This window comes from Otolemur garnettii, unplaced genomic scaffold, assembly GCF_000181295.1.
Source record: "Otolemur garnettii isolate 467f Iridium unplaced genomic scaffold, OtoGar3 scaffold00072, whole genome shotgun sequence".
NCBI classification, from domain to species: Eukaryota; Metazoa; Chordata; class Mammalia; order Primates; family Galagidae; genus Otolemur; species Otolemur garnettii.
The window spans coordinates 4,581,255-4,595,803 of NW_003852467.1; the positions used below are offsets into that span (position 1 = coordinate 4,581,255).

The 14,549-nt window shown below is 36.0% G+C and overlaps 1 protein-coding gene across 1 annotated transcript in view; it reads left to right on the forward strand.

Moving 5' to 3' along the window:
• Positions 1 to 14,549, forward strand: part of DMD (dystrophin) — a 2,307,273-nt gene that overhangs the window by 741,669 nt on the left and 1,551,055 nt on the right. Inside the window, exon 13 of the mRNA XM_023515448.1 lies at positions 6,200 to 6,319. Coding sequence (XP_023371216.1) covers positions 6,200 to 6,319 — 120 coding nt within the window. The remainder of the gene's footprint in view (positions 1 to 6,199; positions 6,320 to 14,549) is intronic.

Consider the following 14,549-nt stretch of genomic DNA (forward strand, 5'->3'; position numbering starts at 1 on the left):
TGGTTAACATAGCCTTCATGTCATTTTCTTAGTTACTATGTTAAGACATTTATATTCTACATTTAGAAAGATTCACATGTACCCTTATAAGATGAACCATAGGCGTGATCCCACCAATCACCCTCCCTCCACCCACCTCTCCTTCATGTTTACATGGATGGAGCTGGAACATAATCTTCTTAGCAAAGTATCTCAAGAATGGAAGAAGAATTATCCAATGTACTCAGCCCTACTATGAAACCAATTTATAGCTTTCCCAATTATAGCCCAAGAATATGGGGAAAGGGGAAAGGGAGGGGAGGGGAGGGTGGAGGATGGGTGTAGGTGTGTCATTTCTAGGTGTGTGTGTACCCATACACACATGAATGAGGGTGTGTGTGTCTGACCTATAAGAATTAGCAATTTCCTATTGTTTAATTGATAAAGTAGGAGGAGGAGTTAAATAAACTATATACTTAGATAATCTCTGCCCTTTCCTGTCTGTGATAGCTGAGTCTATATCATGGCCAAAGAAATAGATAAGTCAAAATAATGCTCACAAGAGCTTACAGGAGACCCAACCTTGTTTTTGTTTTCTGTCATGCTTCCTTTCTATTGAATGTTGCTCTTTACCTCTAAATATCAAATTCCAAAATTCCATAGGCTTACCTCTTTTGATATCTTTCTTTTCTAAGTATTATTTCATATGTGTACTATGGAAAGGAAACATAGCATAGCAGAACACTGAAGTGACTCTTCAGTGCTAGTTCTAAGCTGTTTTTTATTTTATTTTTATTAAATCATAGCTGTACACATCAATGCATTTATGGGGTACAGTGTGCTGGCTTTATATACAGTTTGGAATGCTTACATCAAACTGGTTAACATAGCCTTCACCTCACTTTCTTAATTATTGTGTTAAGACATTTATACTCTATACTTAATAGATTTGACATATACCCTTGCAAAATGCACTATAGCCAATGTACTCAGTTCTACTATGAAACCAATATATAATCACCCAGGCTTCCATATGAAAGATGTAAGACAACTACAGCCCAAGACGAAGCGGGGAAGAGGAGGGGAAGGGAAGGGAAGGGAGGAGGGTGACTGGAGGGAGGGTAATCTGTGGGAGCACACCTAAGCTACTTCTTGAAAACCAACTTGACCTGGGTGAGAGCTAGAAGAATTCAGCACCACCGATGACATTGGAAGGCAGAAGAAAAGTCATATGTAAATCATAAAATTGGGAACATGAACTAAGGGACTAACACATCCAGCCAGACCCTTTAAATATAGAATGATTTAGAAGAAATACAGTTATTCTCAGAGGTATAACAAAAATCTGAGTTTGTCAAGTCTAAGCACTTTTGATGTTACATTTCACCATTGGCCTTTTCTCTTGTCATAAGGAAAAAAATTGTTATTTGGCAGTAGAGAATAAACATCACTGACATTTGTATCTATCTAATAATGATACAGAAATTTAATTAGGAGCATGACAGATTTTTTTTAATCTGGTATGTGTTACAAAAGCATTTTTTAAATGAAAATAAATGCATAATAAAATACCTAGTATGTGTATATACATATGTATATACATGTTATTTATAAGCTTTTAATAAACTATATTTTAATAATCATAGCATTTTAATATGTAGCTATTTTCTGATAAGCAAAAAATTTAGTATACTTCTGGGGATACATCTATATTTGGAAATAATTTGGCTCATATTTCAGGCTTAATTAGCAAATCAACTTTAAATCTCCATTGTATAAATCCAGCTATAAGAAGTTCAAATCCATAAGAAGTCAATATTTAACTAAAAATTTATTTAAATATAGCTTTATAAAATGTCAGTGTATTTTTCTCTTGCTGGTTTTCTTTTTTTATTAAATTATAGCTATGTACATTAATGTAATTATGGGGTACAATGTGCTGATTTTATATACAATTTGAAATACTTTCATGAAACTGGTTAACATATCCTTCACCACATTTTCTTAGTTATTGTGTTAAGACATTTATATTCTACACTTAGATTTAACATGTACCCTTGTAAAATGCACCATAGGTGTGGTCCCACCAATTACCCTCCCTCCACCCACCCTCTACCCTCCCCTCCTTTCCCTCTCCTCTTTCCCTTTCATCTTGGGCTATAGTTGGGTTATAGCATTCATATGGAAGTGTGGGTACTTTTTTTATTTCTTATAGTAAACTGTGTACATTAATGCAATCATGTGGTATAGTGTGCTGTTTTCATATACGTTTTGAAATACTCTCATCAAACTGGTTAACATAACCTTCATTGTGATACATGTACACCATGGAATACTATGCAGTCCTAAAGAAAGATGGAGACTTTACCTACTTCATGTTTATATGGATGGAATTAGAAAATGTTCTTCTTAGCAAAGAATCTCAGGAATGGAAGAAAAAGTATCCAATGTACACAGCCCTATTTTGAAACTAAATCATAGCTTTTATAGGAGTGTTATAACCTAATTATAGCCTTAGAATATGAGAAGGGGGTGAGAGAGGGGAAGTGTAGGTATTTATAAATTGGTTTCATAGTAGGACTGACTACATTGGATACTTTTTCTTCCATTCTTGAGATACTTTGCTAAGAAGAATATGTTCCAGCTCCATCCATATAAACATAAAAGAGGTAAAGTCTCCATCATTTTTAAGGCTGAATAATATTCCATGGTGTACATATGCCACGATTTATTAATCCATTCATGGGAAAAATGAGCAGTTTTAAGAATTTATGTCTTCCCAACTAGAGATTAAGGTGGGCATTCTTTTCTTTCTTTATTTTTTTTTTTTTTTTGTAGAGACAGAGTCTCACTTTATCACCTTTGTAGAGTGCTGTGGTGTCACAGCTCACAGCAACCTCCAACTCCTGGGCTTAGGCAATTCTCTTGCCTCAGCGCCTCTGGAGTAGCTGTGACTACAGGTGCCTGCCACAACACTTGGTTATTTTCTTTTGTTGGCAGAACAATTTAACCTTTTTAAACTCATCTTTTTGTATTTGGCATTTTCGCCATTTGTATGCATCAGGTTTAAAAAAATGGACCCTAGACATGAAATATTTTAAAATCTTTTGTCTATTGATGATGTCAAGAAGATCAGGTAATACTGTGAAATTCATTCATGTTTATTTTAGAAGTTTGCCTGAAAAAAAATAGGTAATATTATAGCCTTGCAATAGTTTCTGCCTTGTAGCTATTGGGTATGCTCAGAAAAGTCAATTTAACATTTTCTAATTTAATCCCTGATTAGGAGAAAAAGAAGAGATATGATTTTTTAAAAGTCATAGAAGAGATACTGGAAGGAACATTAAGTCAAATGTAATTTATGCTAATCTTCTCCAGTGCTGTGTACTCTTTAAGGTACTCAGTCACTGTGCAGAGGCTTTTCTCTGTCTCTTTATTTCCCTCTGCTCACTACAAGTCCAGACAAATCCTGTATGATTTTTAAGGCTATTAACTCACAGCTAACCATAGTCGCGCTTTGTGTTACCATTTCCGCAAAAGCATAAAATGTAAACTCTTGATCAATAGAGTAAAGAATATCATTTCTGATGGTGAAACGAATAGATGAGCAAAACAAATTGTGACACCTAAGTACCAGATAAAATAGATAGTACATTCGATCACTTATGCTTTAGAAAGATTGAATTTAAGTTTGGCTATAAACATTTTGTGGCTCAAACAATGATTTTCTTACGTTTCTTTACTACAATACATTAAAACAGTGAAATTAGCAATTCACATGGAAAACGTGAAAAGCGTGGCCTTATTTCCTAGCGGTTTTAATGTATGTAAATTATATATTCAAATTGAATGACAGGGATACATTGCCTAAATTCAGGAAGCTAATTTATACATTGGCTACCACATTACTATTTTAATTATTGTTTTAAAATTCCTGGATGGCACATCTAAAAAGTTTCCAGTTTTGACTTATATAATTCAGAAAATACAGACTCAAGATGACTGTCAAGGACAACTCTGAATGTTAATGTTTCCATTTTTGGCCTCATGGCAGAGTTTTATTAACCAGTGTAAGCTCTGGAATGTCAAAGGTGTGATAGGCAATATAGGCTTCACACACAAAATAGATGCATAGTCATTTTATCCTAAATTGCTTCACTTGAAAATGTAGCATGAAAATCTAGAGAGAGGAAGTAAAAATAAGTGATTTTACAGTGTTCTAAAGTCTTGAGGCTTGAAAAATAAAAAGTCTAGGATAAAAATTTTTACTCATCTGAAATTATGATTCGGCCACTCTAATAAGTTCCCCTACACCTGCCATAGGGTTTGAAAAAAATATGAGTTAGACTGATGCCAAATGTCATTGTTTTCTAAGTAGGGACATCAGATTTGCCAGAGAGTAATGGACCATGTCTCAATCCTTCTCCATTTTTGTGTTTGTATAACACAAGTTTCTAAAAAGCAAAACCATTAACAGTTGGCTAAAGGTTTTGGGAACCTATTCAGAGAAATCCTAGTAATAACTAGTGTCACAGGCAAAGGTTTGGGGGATCTAGAGCTTTTAGGTAGGATGCTTTGGTTCTCCAGCAGCCTCGTCTGTTACTTCTCTTCTTTTTGCCCTCAATTTATCCCTGTTTATCCTTGTTTATCTTTTTAAAAAATTTATACCATGTTCTTAAAAAGATTGGAAGTACTGTTTTGTGACAGCCACATCTAATTGGTGAAAACAGTTTTTCAGAGTCACAGTTGTAAGTTAGAAATCTAGGATCTGAATTATTCTGGTTTTATCCAAACATTCACTTGAGAAAATTGGTTATTTTCTGCTGAAGTGGGTGTAATTATAATTACACTAAAAATAACTAACTTCTCCTGCTATATTGTAATCTTTGCGCAATCAGAAAGGACCAAACTCATCTGTGTATATAATGTCTCACCCTTCCACCCCCCCCCATTGGCATCATTTACTTGACAAATGTTTAATGATCTTTATTTGCTAGGAATATATAGTGAGAAGTCCTAGTGGACCTTATGTTTTAGGAACTAGAGACAGACAAAGAATGACTGAGCAAATATCCAAGACAATATTGAGTAGTGATAATGTTATGTTTTAAGAAATGACAGAAGTATAGAATAACTAGAAAACAACTTTAGATTGTGTGCTCAGGAAAAGCTTCTCTGGGAGGTGACATTTATACTGAGTGCAGAACGATAAGAAGGGGAGATAATTTAAATATATGGGGAAAAAGCAAATCAGGCAAAGAGGTCCCCTTGTCCCATTTGTGGAACAGAGAGAAAGCAAATGAAACATAGTGTTTCATGACACTATGCCTGAAATATATGTTTCACACTATGCCTGAAACATAGTGTGAGACGGTAAAAATGATATGCGGTTAGACTGGAGGGGGTAGGTAGGTGCGAGATAATGTAAGGATTTCATGTAAAGAAGTTCGATTTTCCTAGTTAATGTGATGAGACTACACTGGTCTTTATACAGAGCAACGGCATCTGATTTATAGTTTGAGCAGAAGAGAAGGACTCAGTAAAGTAACTAAAACACAGCACATTAGGTAGGCAGAAAATCAGAGGAGAGGATGAGGATGCCAAGAATGAAGAAGTGGTCAATTAGGTTAGTGACCAACATGTCAAGTTAGTGGTTACCAGCAGTTGGCTATTGGATTTGGGAACATGAAAGTTGATGGTGACCTTTCCAAGAGATGTTTCTAGAAGAGAGTGGGAAACTTGAATAGTAGGGCAAATAGAAAGGGTGACTGTAGAAAACACAGTTTTTTTATTTTTTCAGGGAAAAAGACTACACCATTGGACAGTAGCACGAGGGCTTTGTTGGGTCAACAGAGTTTTATTTGTATGGCAGTGGAGACTTTCAGTAGGGAGAGAGAGCTTTGAAGAAGCCAGAGGTGTAGGTAATTTTAGGAGAAAAGTCATTGAAAAGGTGAGAGGGAGTGGGATAAAGCACAGAAGAAGCTACTGTACCTTTACCAGTGTATGGTTTCTCTGTGTACTTTCCAGTAACCTGATAGAAACAGGCCAACTTAACTGAGAACTGTAGCAGAAAATGTCCTTGGAACGATTCTAGTTTAATAAAAAATTGCCCTACCCAAGAGGTGGGGGAAATAAATCACACACATTTGGAAAGAAATGGTTTCAATGTCCATATCAGACTATCATTTCCATCTTATTTTTAAAATTTTTTCTCTTTCAGGTGCTTCAAGAAGACCTAGAACAGGAGCAAGTCAGGGTCAATTCTCTCACTCACATGGTGGTGGTAGTTGATGAATCCAGTGGAGATAATGCAACTGCTGCTTTGGAAGAACAACTCAAGGTCAGATTTTTCTTGAATTAACTAAATATGTCCTTTAAAACAATTATAATTTGAAAAGCATTTAGAAAATGTAAAATACAACTTATATATTGCATATACCTATAGTGCAATGTATTTTTTAAAAATAATTCACATTATTTCCTATTTGTGCACATTTCCATTTAACTAGCTGTGCACTAGTTTGTTTGCACTATTTTCTTGAATTTCATGGAAATACACAAATGCTGATCCCTTTTTTATTATGCAGAATAACCTGTTTTAGAGAAATGGTCTGAAGTATATTATCTGTCTTCTTCAAACTTTAAGGCTAATAGAAAACAAAGATTAAAAACAGAAGAACAATAACATTCTATTCTATTACATAAGAAAAAATGATTGCCATCAGTCTATTTACTTAAGGTCATTATAAAAGTTTTGAAATACACGAAAGTCAAAACGTGTAGAATCAACACAGATGAAAATAAATGAAACCCTTCCCACAACACAGATATGCTGAGCAAGTTGAAATTTGCCCAAGTGAATCACAAAGGACACTGTCAACTATTTCTTAGAAGAAATAATGGGCTATTATAGTCTGAAAATTTTCATAGTGACCCACATATTACTGGAAACCTACCTTTATACTCTTGATGAGGGTATACCTGGATATTTAAGTCTTAAAAGTCTGGTTGGAGTAGATGGCTAGCACTTTTCTAACTAGAGCTATAGTAATTGTGCTTTTGGAAACTCAACTAGTACCTATTAACAAAATATAATGTAGATATTTTAATATTTTTATCTTTTCTCCCAAATGGAGAACAAGAAAATTTTACGGTAAAACAAAATTCAAAAAGGTATATATACACATGCCAAAACATCAATATTAAGGGAAAACATAACAATTACCTATTCTGGATTATTATATATGTAGTCATATATTATTTAACTATAGATTGTTTGAGACATTCATTGTGTCCACCAAATGCCTACCTTTCCTTTGTGACAGGAACCAAAAACACTGATATGTCTAAGGAGCCAATAAATGTGGGTTTAAATGGCTTTACCTGCCCAAAGTAGTTCTAAATATAGTTTTTCCTACTTAACCTAAAACACACTTTCTTTTTTTATATACTAAATCATAGCTGTGTACATTAATGCAATCATGGGGTATAATGTGCTAGTTTTAGATACAATTTGAAATATTTTCATCAAATTGGTTAACATAGCCTTCATGGCATTTTCTTAGTTATTGTGTTTAAACATTTATATTCTACATCTAATAAATTTCACATGTACCCTTGTAAGATGCACTGTAGGTGTGGTCCCACCAATTACCCTCCCTCTACCCATCCTTCCCTCTCCCCTTTCCCCTTCTTCTTGGGCTATAATTGGGTTATAGCTTTCATAAGAAAGCTATAAATTGGTTTCATAGTAGAGCTGAGTACATTGGATACTTTTTCTTCCATTCTTGAGATACTTCGCTAAGAAGAATATGCTCTAGCTCCATGCATGTAAACATGTAAGAAGTAAAGTCTCCATCTTTCTTTAAGGCTGCATAATATTCCATGGTGTACATATACCACAATTTATTAATCCATTCATGGGTCAATGGGTACTTGGGCTTCTTCCATGACTTAGCAATTATGAATTGGGCTACAATAAACATTCTGGTGCAAATATCTTTGTTATAATGCGATTTTGCTCTTCTGGATATATACCTAGTAGAATCCATAGGATCGAATGGTAGGTCTATTTTTAGATCTCTAAGTGTTCTCCAAACATCTTTCCAAAAGGAACGTATTAGTTTGCATTCCCACCAGCAGTGTAGAAGTGTTCCCTTTTTTCCATATCCATGCCAACATCTCTGGTTTTGTGATTTTGTGATGTGGGCTAATCTTACTGGAGTTAGATGATATCTCAAAGTGTGATTTGCATTGCTCTGATGATTAAGAACCCCACTTGCCCCAACACAGACTGCAGTGGAGACAGACACACCAGCTCCAGGCAGTGGCACAGACTGGGGCTGAGTTGCAGTTTCTGTGAACTCAAACAGCACCTGGACCACAGGGGAATATAGCTAGGACAGAATCACAAATTCTGTGAAAAATAAGTGTCAGCAACATCAACATCAATCAGGGGCTGGGCTGGAACTGAGTGAACCACTCCAGCTTCCATTAACCACTCGAGGTTGTCAGGCCTCAGCTCCCCCTGCCAGATAGTGGCAGAATGTGGAGGCCTGGCCGAGGAGACATAGATCTCCCTGTGACTCAGGCAGGCACAACCCCCTGGAGGAGCATCTGCTCATTGGAGGGAACTGGTTCACAGCCCAGCAGGGTTGCCAGTGGCTGGGTGTGACAGAGGTGCAAGGTGGGGAAGGAGGCATCAACTTTCCCAGACTAAGGGGGAAAGTTGCTGGGGGGGTCCTTCTGACTCCACGGAGCACCAGAATGAGTAATATTCAAGCTGCCCACAGACCCCTGCTATCTAGTTGCCAGAGACCTTTTGAACTCCCTCACTTGAGACCGGGTGCTGACTGGGGCAACTGATTTGGATCTCTCGGACTGGACCAATCACCTGAGGACTATCCAATGTGGTACCCTGGGGTGTGGTTGTGGGAAGGTTTGATTTTCCTTTTCCAGTTGTTGTCGGGTGAGGGCGGAGGTTTGGTCACTTAATTGCTGGTATTTCTCCACAGCTGAGACTTCAACCCAGAGTAACATGCTTTCTTAAAGCCTTATCTCTGCTTTCTTCACTTTTTGTGTTAAATGTGGAGGTTTTTATCCCCATGAAATGTCATTTCCTCCTGTTATTACTTTAGACTGCTAATCCCCAACAATGTTATCTCATTCTCCATAATTAAATGACAAAGGGATAAACTCTTGAACTAACAGATTGGACAGTGGTACAACTCAGCATTTAATATATACTGGCAACCCATTCTAATTGCTTTTTCTTTGGAACACTGGTAGGAATCTAAAAATGCTTATGAGGTCAGGTATTATAATATTTCACTGATAATTTACATTGTTCATACACACCAGCTAAAGTACTTCAGTTTAAGGAATTCCACAGTTCTAATACAATATTAAACGGTAAAGAATTACACATAGGTAAGACTCTAACACTTAGCATTTCCTGGAAAATTTCAGAAAAGCTAAAAGAAGGCTGGAAAGCAAGGGGGTAATTGATTGAAAAAGACTTGAAGAAGATATTTTTCAAAGTCATAGAGTTATTTTCACTTAGAATAATGATAGTAAAAAATACCTTTAGCAATAGCTGTCCCAGTACAACAAGCTTTTCAGAATAATTATTCCAAGGTGATGCTTATGGGACTAAGACATCTTGAAAAATGGTCTGTAGAACTCTTGTGTTTGCCAGGTTAGATCTAATATAGGATAAATTGGGAGCAGTGAGCCTAAACCATTTTATATTCATTATACTATTATTAGTTCTCATTTTCACCTGATTTTCTGTCTTAGTGTATTTTATTGGCCCAGTGGCATCTACTAAGATAGCTGTGCATCTGTTGGTTATCTTTAATTCACACAAACTCAGCTGCAATTTTCCATGCTTGCTTCCCCCTTTTACGGTCACTTCTTTCTAGCTTCCTTTTTCTCTTCCTCCCCCCCCTTCTCCCCTTCGGACACTCTCTATTTGTCTCTACATAGGTCCTGTCACCTGATTTTTAGATAATCTAGAGTAGTATCTAAAAGGGCAGAGGTAGAAGGAAGTAAGTGGAAAGAAAGCTCATGTTATATCTCTTCTTTCTTCCTGTTCCATCACTTTCCTCAGTCCCACAGGAATCCATGATTTATTTAATTCTGTACTGTACTTAACAATTGTCTGGAATTGTACTGAAATGCTGTGCTCTTGTTTGACTTTGAAATATAGATTATTCTTTCTTAGAGACAATGTTCTCTTACCTAGTTAAACCTTTAAAAGCAAGGGGAAGAAAAAGGTGATTTAGTTAAGGAGGAGGAAGAGAGGAGAAATAATTAAGTATAAAAAGATGATGAATAAAGTATTGAAAGATAAATTTAAAGCAACACAAATGTCCCAGGCAAGGGCATGTGATAAGAATTCCATGCTCACTTTAGTGACTGTGCACTATATAATATGGATGTGTTTCATGTCAAACCCAGAGGGATTCTGGTAGAAGTAATTAGGAAAATTATAGGAAAGGCAAATAGCTGTAAGAACTTCATGTAAATCAAAAGAGAGAGAAGGAAGAGAGAAAGGAAGAAAGGTAGGGAAGGATGGATAAAGGAGAAAAAAAGAAAAGAAAGAAAAGTCAAGAATCTGAGAAGGATTCTTGGCAGTTGTTATGGGAGCAAGATCTAGTCTTGATATTTATTCTTTAATATGTATTAGTATTGAGTTCTCATTCTCACACCTCTCTTCTTCTTCCATGGCTATTCACAACACCATAATGCCTTTATCCATTTGGCTCTAATTCTGTTGAAGTGTCATCCAGCGGCTCAAAAAGGAAACCCAGTGGTCTTTAGTAAGCAAATGCAGGTGGGGGAAACTTGGAAATCAAGTCCCCCATTTAGTACAATAAGACAGAGAAGCGTGCTTAACATCCCAAGTTTCAGTGCTAAAAATACTTCACTACAGTATCTTCACATGTATTGATTTATTCTGTGGACTCTATTATCGTCATATGTTAGAATTTTTCTAACTTAACATAATTATTTAGATGTCTTTAAAAAAAATGAAGAAAAGCAAAGATAGGCCAGAGCATATGTCTAGGGATTCTAAAAGATGGATAAGATTCTGAAAAGGGAAGTATGTTATAAATTAATTTGATTCTTTCTCTCAGAGGTTCAGCTTTTCCCTCAGCAGTATCAACACAAGTCAGAGTCTATCCTTAACTTCAGGAATTTCCAGGATATCAGTTTGCAGAGAGCGTGATTTGTAAGCAATGATGCGATTTACCAAATTTTATTGAGAAATATCTTTGATCAATAACTAAAATTGGTAATTTATGTAGAGTCTTCAGTCTTGAAGGACATTATCTTCTCTCAAGTATTTCATATCCTATATTTTATTTTTTTTCAATGTGTACTTGTTATGTTCTATGTTCAGGGAATTGTGTTGAGTAACAATTAAAATAGTAGAAAAAAATAATTTTTCACTACCTTTCTTGTATAGACTAGGGAATTTGTGGGCCTATGGCCTTCCTCATAATGTTGAAACAATGGTGGCATTCCTTAGTCTCCTCTTTTGGAATTTAATGTTATTGGTAATTGAAATGTAGGAGAGAAAGAGAAATTCGTGAAATATTTAGAAAATTGAGCAAATATTAAAGAATGGGCACAACTTATTTCTGAAGAAAAAAAAGTTTTGTGTCATCACATTATTCTGACTCAAACTTAAGTTTGAAGGCATAAAATTATTCCTCAGGAAAATAGCATTTAAACTCGAATCTAAGGGATATATTGGAAGAAACTGGATAAAGTGTGTATGTAAGGAGGATTGGTGGAGGGGGATAGAGTTATTAGGAAGGGGAAAGGGCATATCAAGTGAGAAAGGTACCTTCAGAGGACTAAAAGAGGGCACTTTGGCTACAACATGGAGGTTTAGAAAAGTGAGGCCACATGGTACAGATATCCATCCCATCATAAAATATATCCTGCTTCCCATAGACTTAGAGCTTTGTGAGTATAATTGTTCTCAGTTATGTTTGCTGGAAGATTACAAATAAACCTAAGACTATAGTAACTCCATACTTCTAGACAAATTACTTTTATAGCCTTGCCTTTGACATTTTGTTTTTTACTCTTATGTTGTCTAGAAGAGTTTAAAGAGTTGATGAGTTCCTGTCTACCTCCAGTCCCATCTGGCCTAGGTCATTTAATTGGCTGTAAACCCTTTTAGCTATTTAGTCTTCTTGGCCACGTAGGTCCTTCCGAGGGCCTAGATGGACCTGGGGCAAGTAGCCACGCCACCCAGAAACCCATGGGATAAAATAAGTTTGGCCATTGATGCTGCCTTTCGTATATCTTGGCCAAAAGGGGAGGTATGTGAACTAAAAATTCTTCAGGGTTACCCCCCAAGAAGCTCACTGACTGAACCTCCTCTTGGCCAAGGGGATCCCTAAACTGACTTCCTAGCCATGAAAAAGGAGATCAGATATGCTTTATCATGCCCTCCTTGCCTTCTTAGAGATGTCCTTTATGACTCCTCAACAAACCTAAGGCTATGCAAGATTTACCTGCAGGTTCTCACTGTATACAACAAACCCCATGAGTCTGTCCAGTACTTTGTCTCTGATTAACAGACCCTTTATCGCAAGCATTCATTTTCTGTGATTCCTGGTCTATTAGACCAACCCTACATCTTGCAGACAATTTTGAGGTAAAACCTATAACCTCTAAGCCCCTGTTTTCAGATGTCCCACATTTGGGGGACAAACCAGTGTGCATTTTCTACATATTGATTTATGACCTCACATGTAATTCCTGTCTCCCTAAAACATATAAAACCATACTATAACCCTACCACCAAAGGCTTCTCAGGTGTGACTCTAGGTTATGGTCCTCTAATTTCTCAAATTTGGCTCAGAATAAACCATTTTACATTAAAAAATTTAAGGTAAGCAGGGAGAGAGTTACTTAGAATTATAATCAGTATATGATACTAACATCTACCATAATTCATATAGTCAACAAATAAGTTGAGCAGTTGCTCTCTTCCAGGGAAGCAGCTAGAACTACAGTGGTGGGGGGAGAGGGAAATTGAGGCAACAGTCATGCCATCTGCCCTCCTGGACCTATGCTAATCAAATATAATTAAATATAAAATTATGACTATGATGAGTTCAATGTGGCAAAAATATGCATTGCTAGATCTTCTACAAGGTCAGACATGGCTTCCATATATGACCTTAAATGAAATATAAAGATTTAGTAGAAATTAGGCAATACTAGAAAGTAAAAAATATATATATTCTTGCTGGAACGATAATTCATTCATTAAACATATATCCAATGAGTACCTAACAGGTTCCAGCCCACAAGTCTGGGCTTTAAGATTAAGCAAATACAAATTGTTTTTCTATGAGGTTTACATTCCATAATTTAGCTATTTGTGTGTATTGTGCCATGAAAAACTGATAAGAGCAACAGGAGAAAAAAAAGACCAATGAAGAAAGCAATTTACCTGCAGTATCCAAGGGAAGCCTCATTTAGGCAAAATCTAGACCAAGGTAAGAGAGTTATTTTGGAGGTGCACAAGTCCTGTGAGTTATTTTGATTTTGGAAAACTGGAAAAAAAAGGACTATAATGGAACACAAAGTCTTCTATTCTAGGTAGATAGCTATTTGTACTAAACAAAGAACAAGAAACATGGTTAAGGCCATCACATACAGAAGATAGTCTAATGAAAACATCTTCCAGAGAAAAGGCAGAGCCATTAAGATCTGTTTTTAGATATATTGGTTTGTAACATTTAAAACTTGAGAGCCCACTAAATGTATTAGAGGTTTAGTTTCTGACATATAAAAGGCCTTTGAATTACTTTGTTAAAGGACTTTAATCTTGGAGTTATTGTCTACCATTTTGTGGAATGAAAGGTATATCAAAAGAATGGATAAGGACAAGTATCCTGTTTTCAAGAAGGAAAGCCTGGAAAACAAAATTGTAGGGTAGATTATTAAATGTAAGTTAATGCACATTGGTACAGTTTTGTGCCCATCTTGTAGAGCTAATAAATGTGTTTATTGGATGAAGGAATAAATTTTAAAGATGAGAAAGGTCTCTAAGAGCTAAGATAGATCCACTAAAATCAAGCCATGAAAAGAAACTTTATAGCAACATTAAATATTTTTACAAATACGTGGTATTATTAAGACACATTACTTGGTAGACTTATTAAATTGGATGATCCTGTGAAATTAAATGAATAGAAAGTATTTTGATTTCCCTAAAGCATTTTGCAAAATCTCTCATGACATGTTTATGGATAAGATGAGTCTTCCTACTGCTACGTGGGTTGGTGGATAATTTCTGCGTTTTATTGTTGTCCTTCCTAGAATCTGATGTATATGCTAGAGAATTCGACTGAAAATGATGGAACACCTTTATTCAAACTTTAGTGTAAGAAAATTATGGTGAAAAATCCACTTGAGCATTTAGCTGGGTCACTCTACAGTTCATCCCTGTAGGAGGCTTAATGGAAGACTTCCTCTCACAGATTTCCTTAGAAGTTTTCGAGCAAGGTCCTGTGAAGTTAGAATGTCACACACAA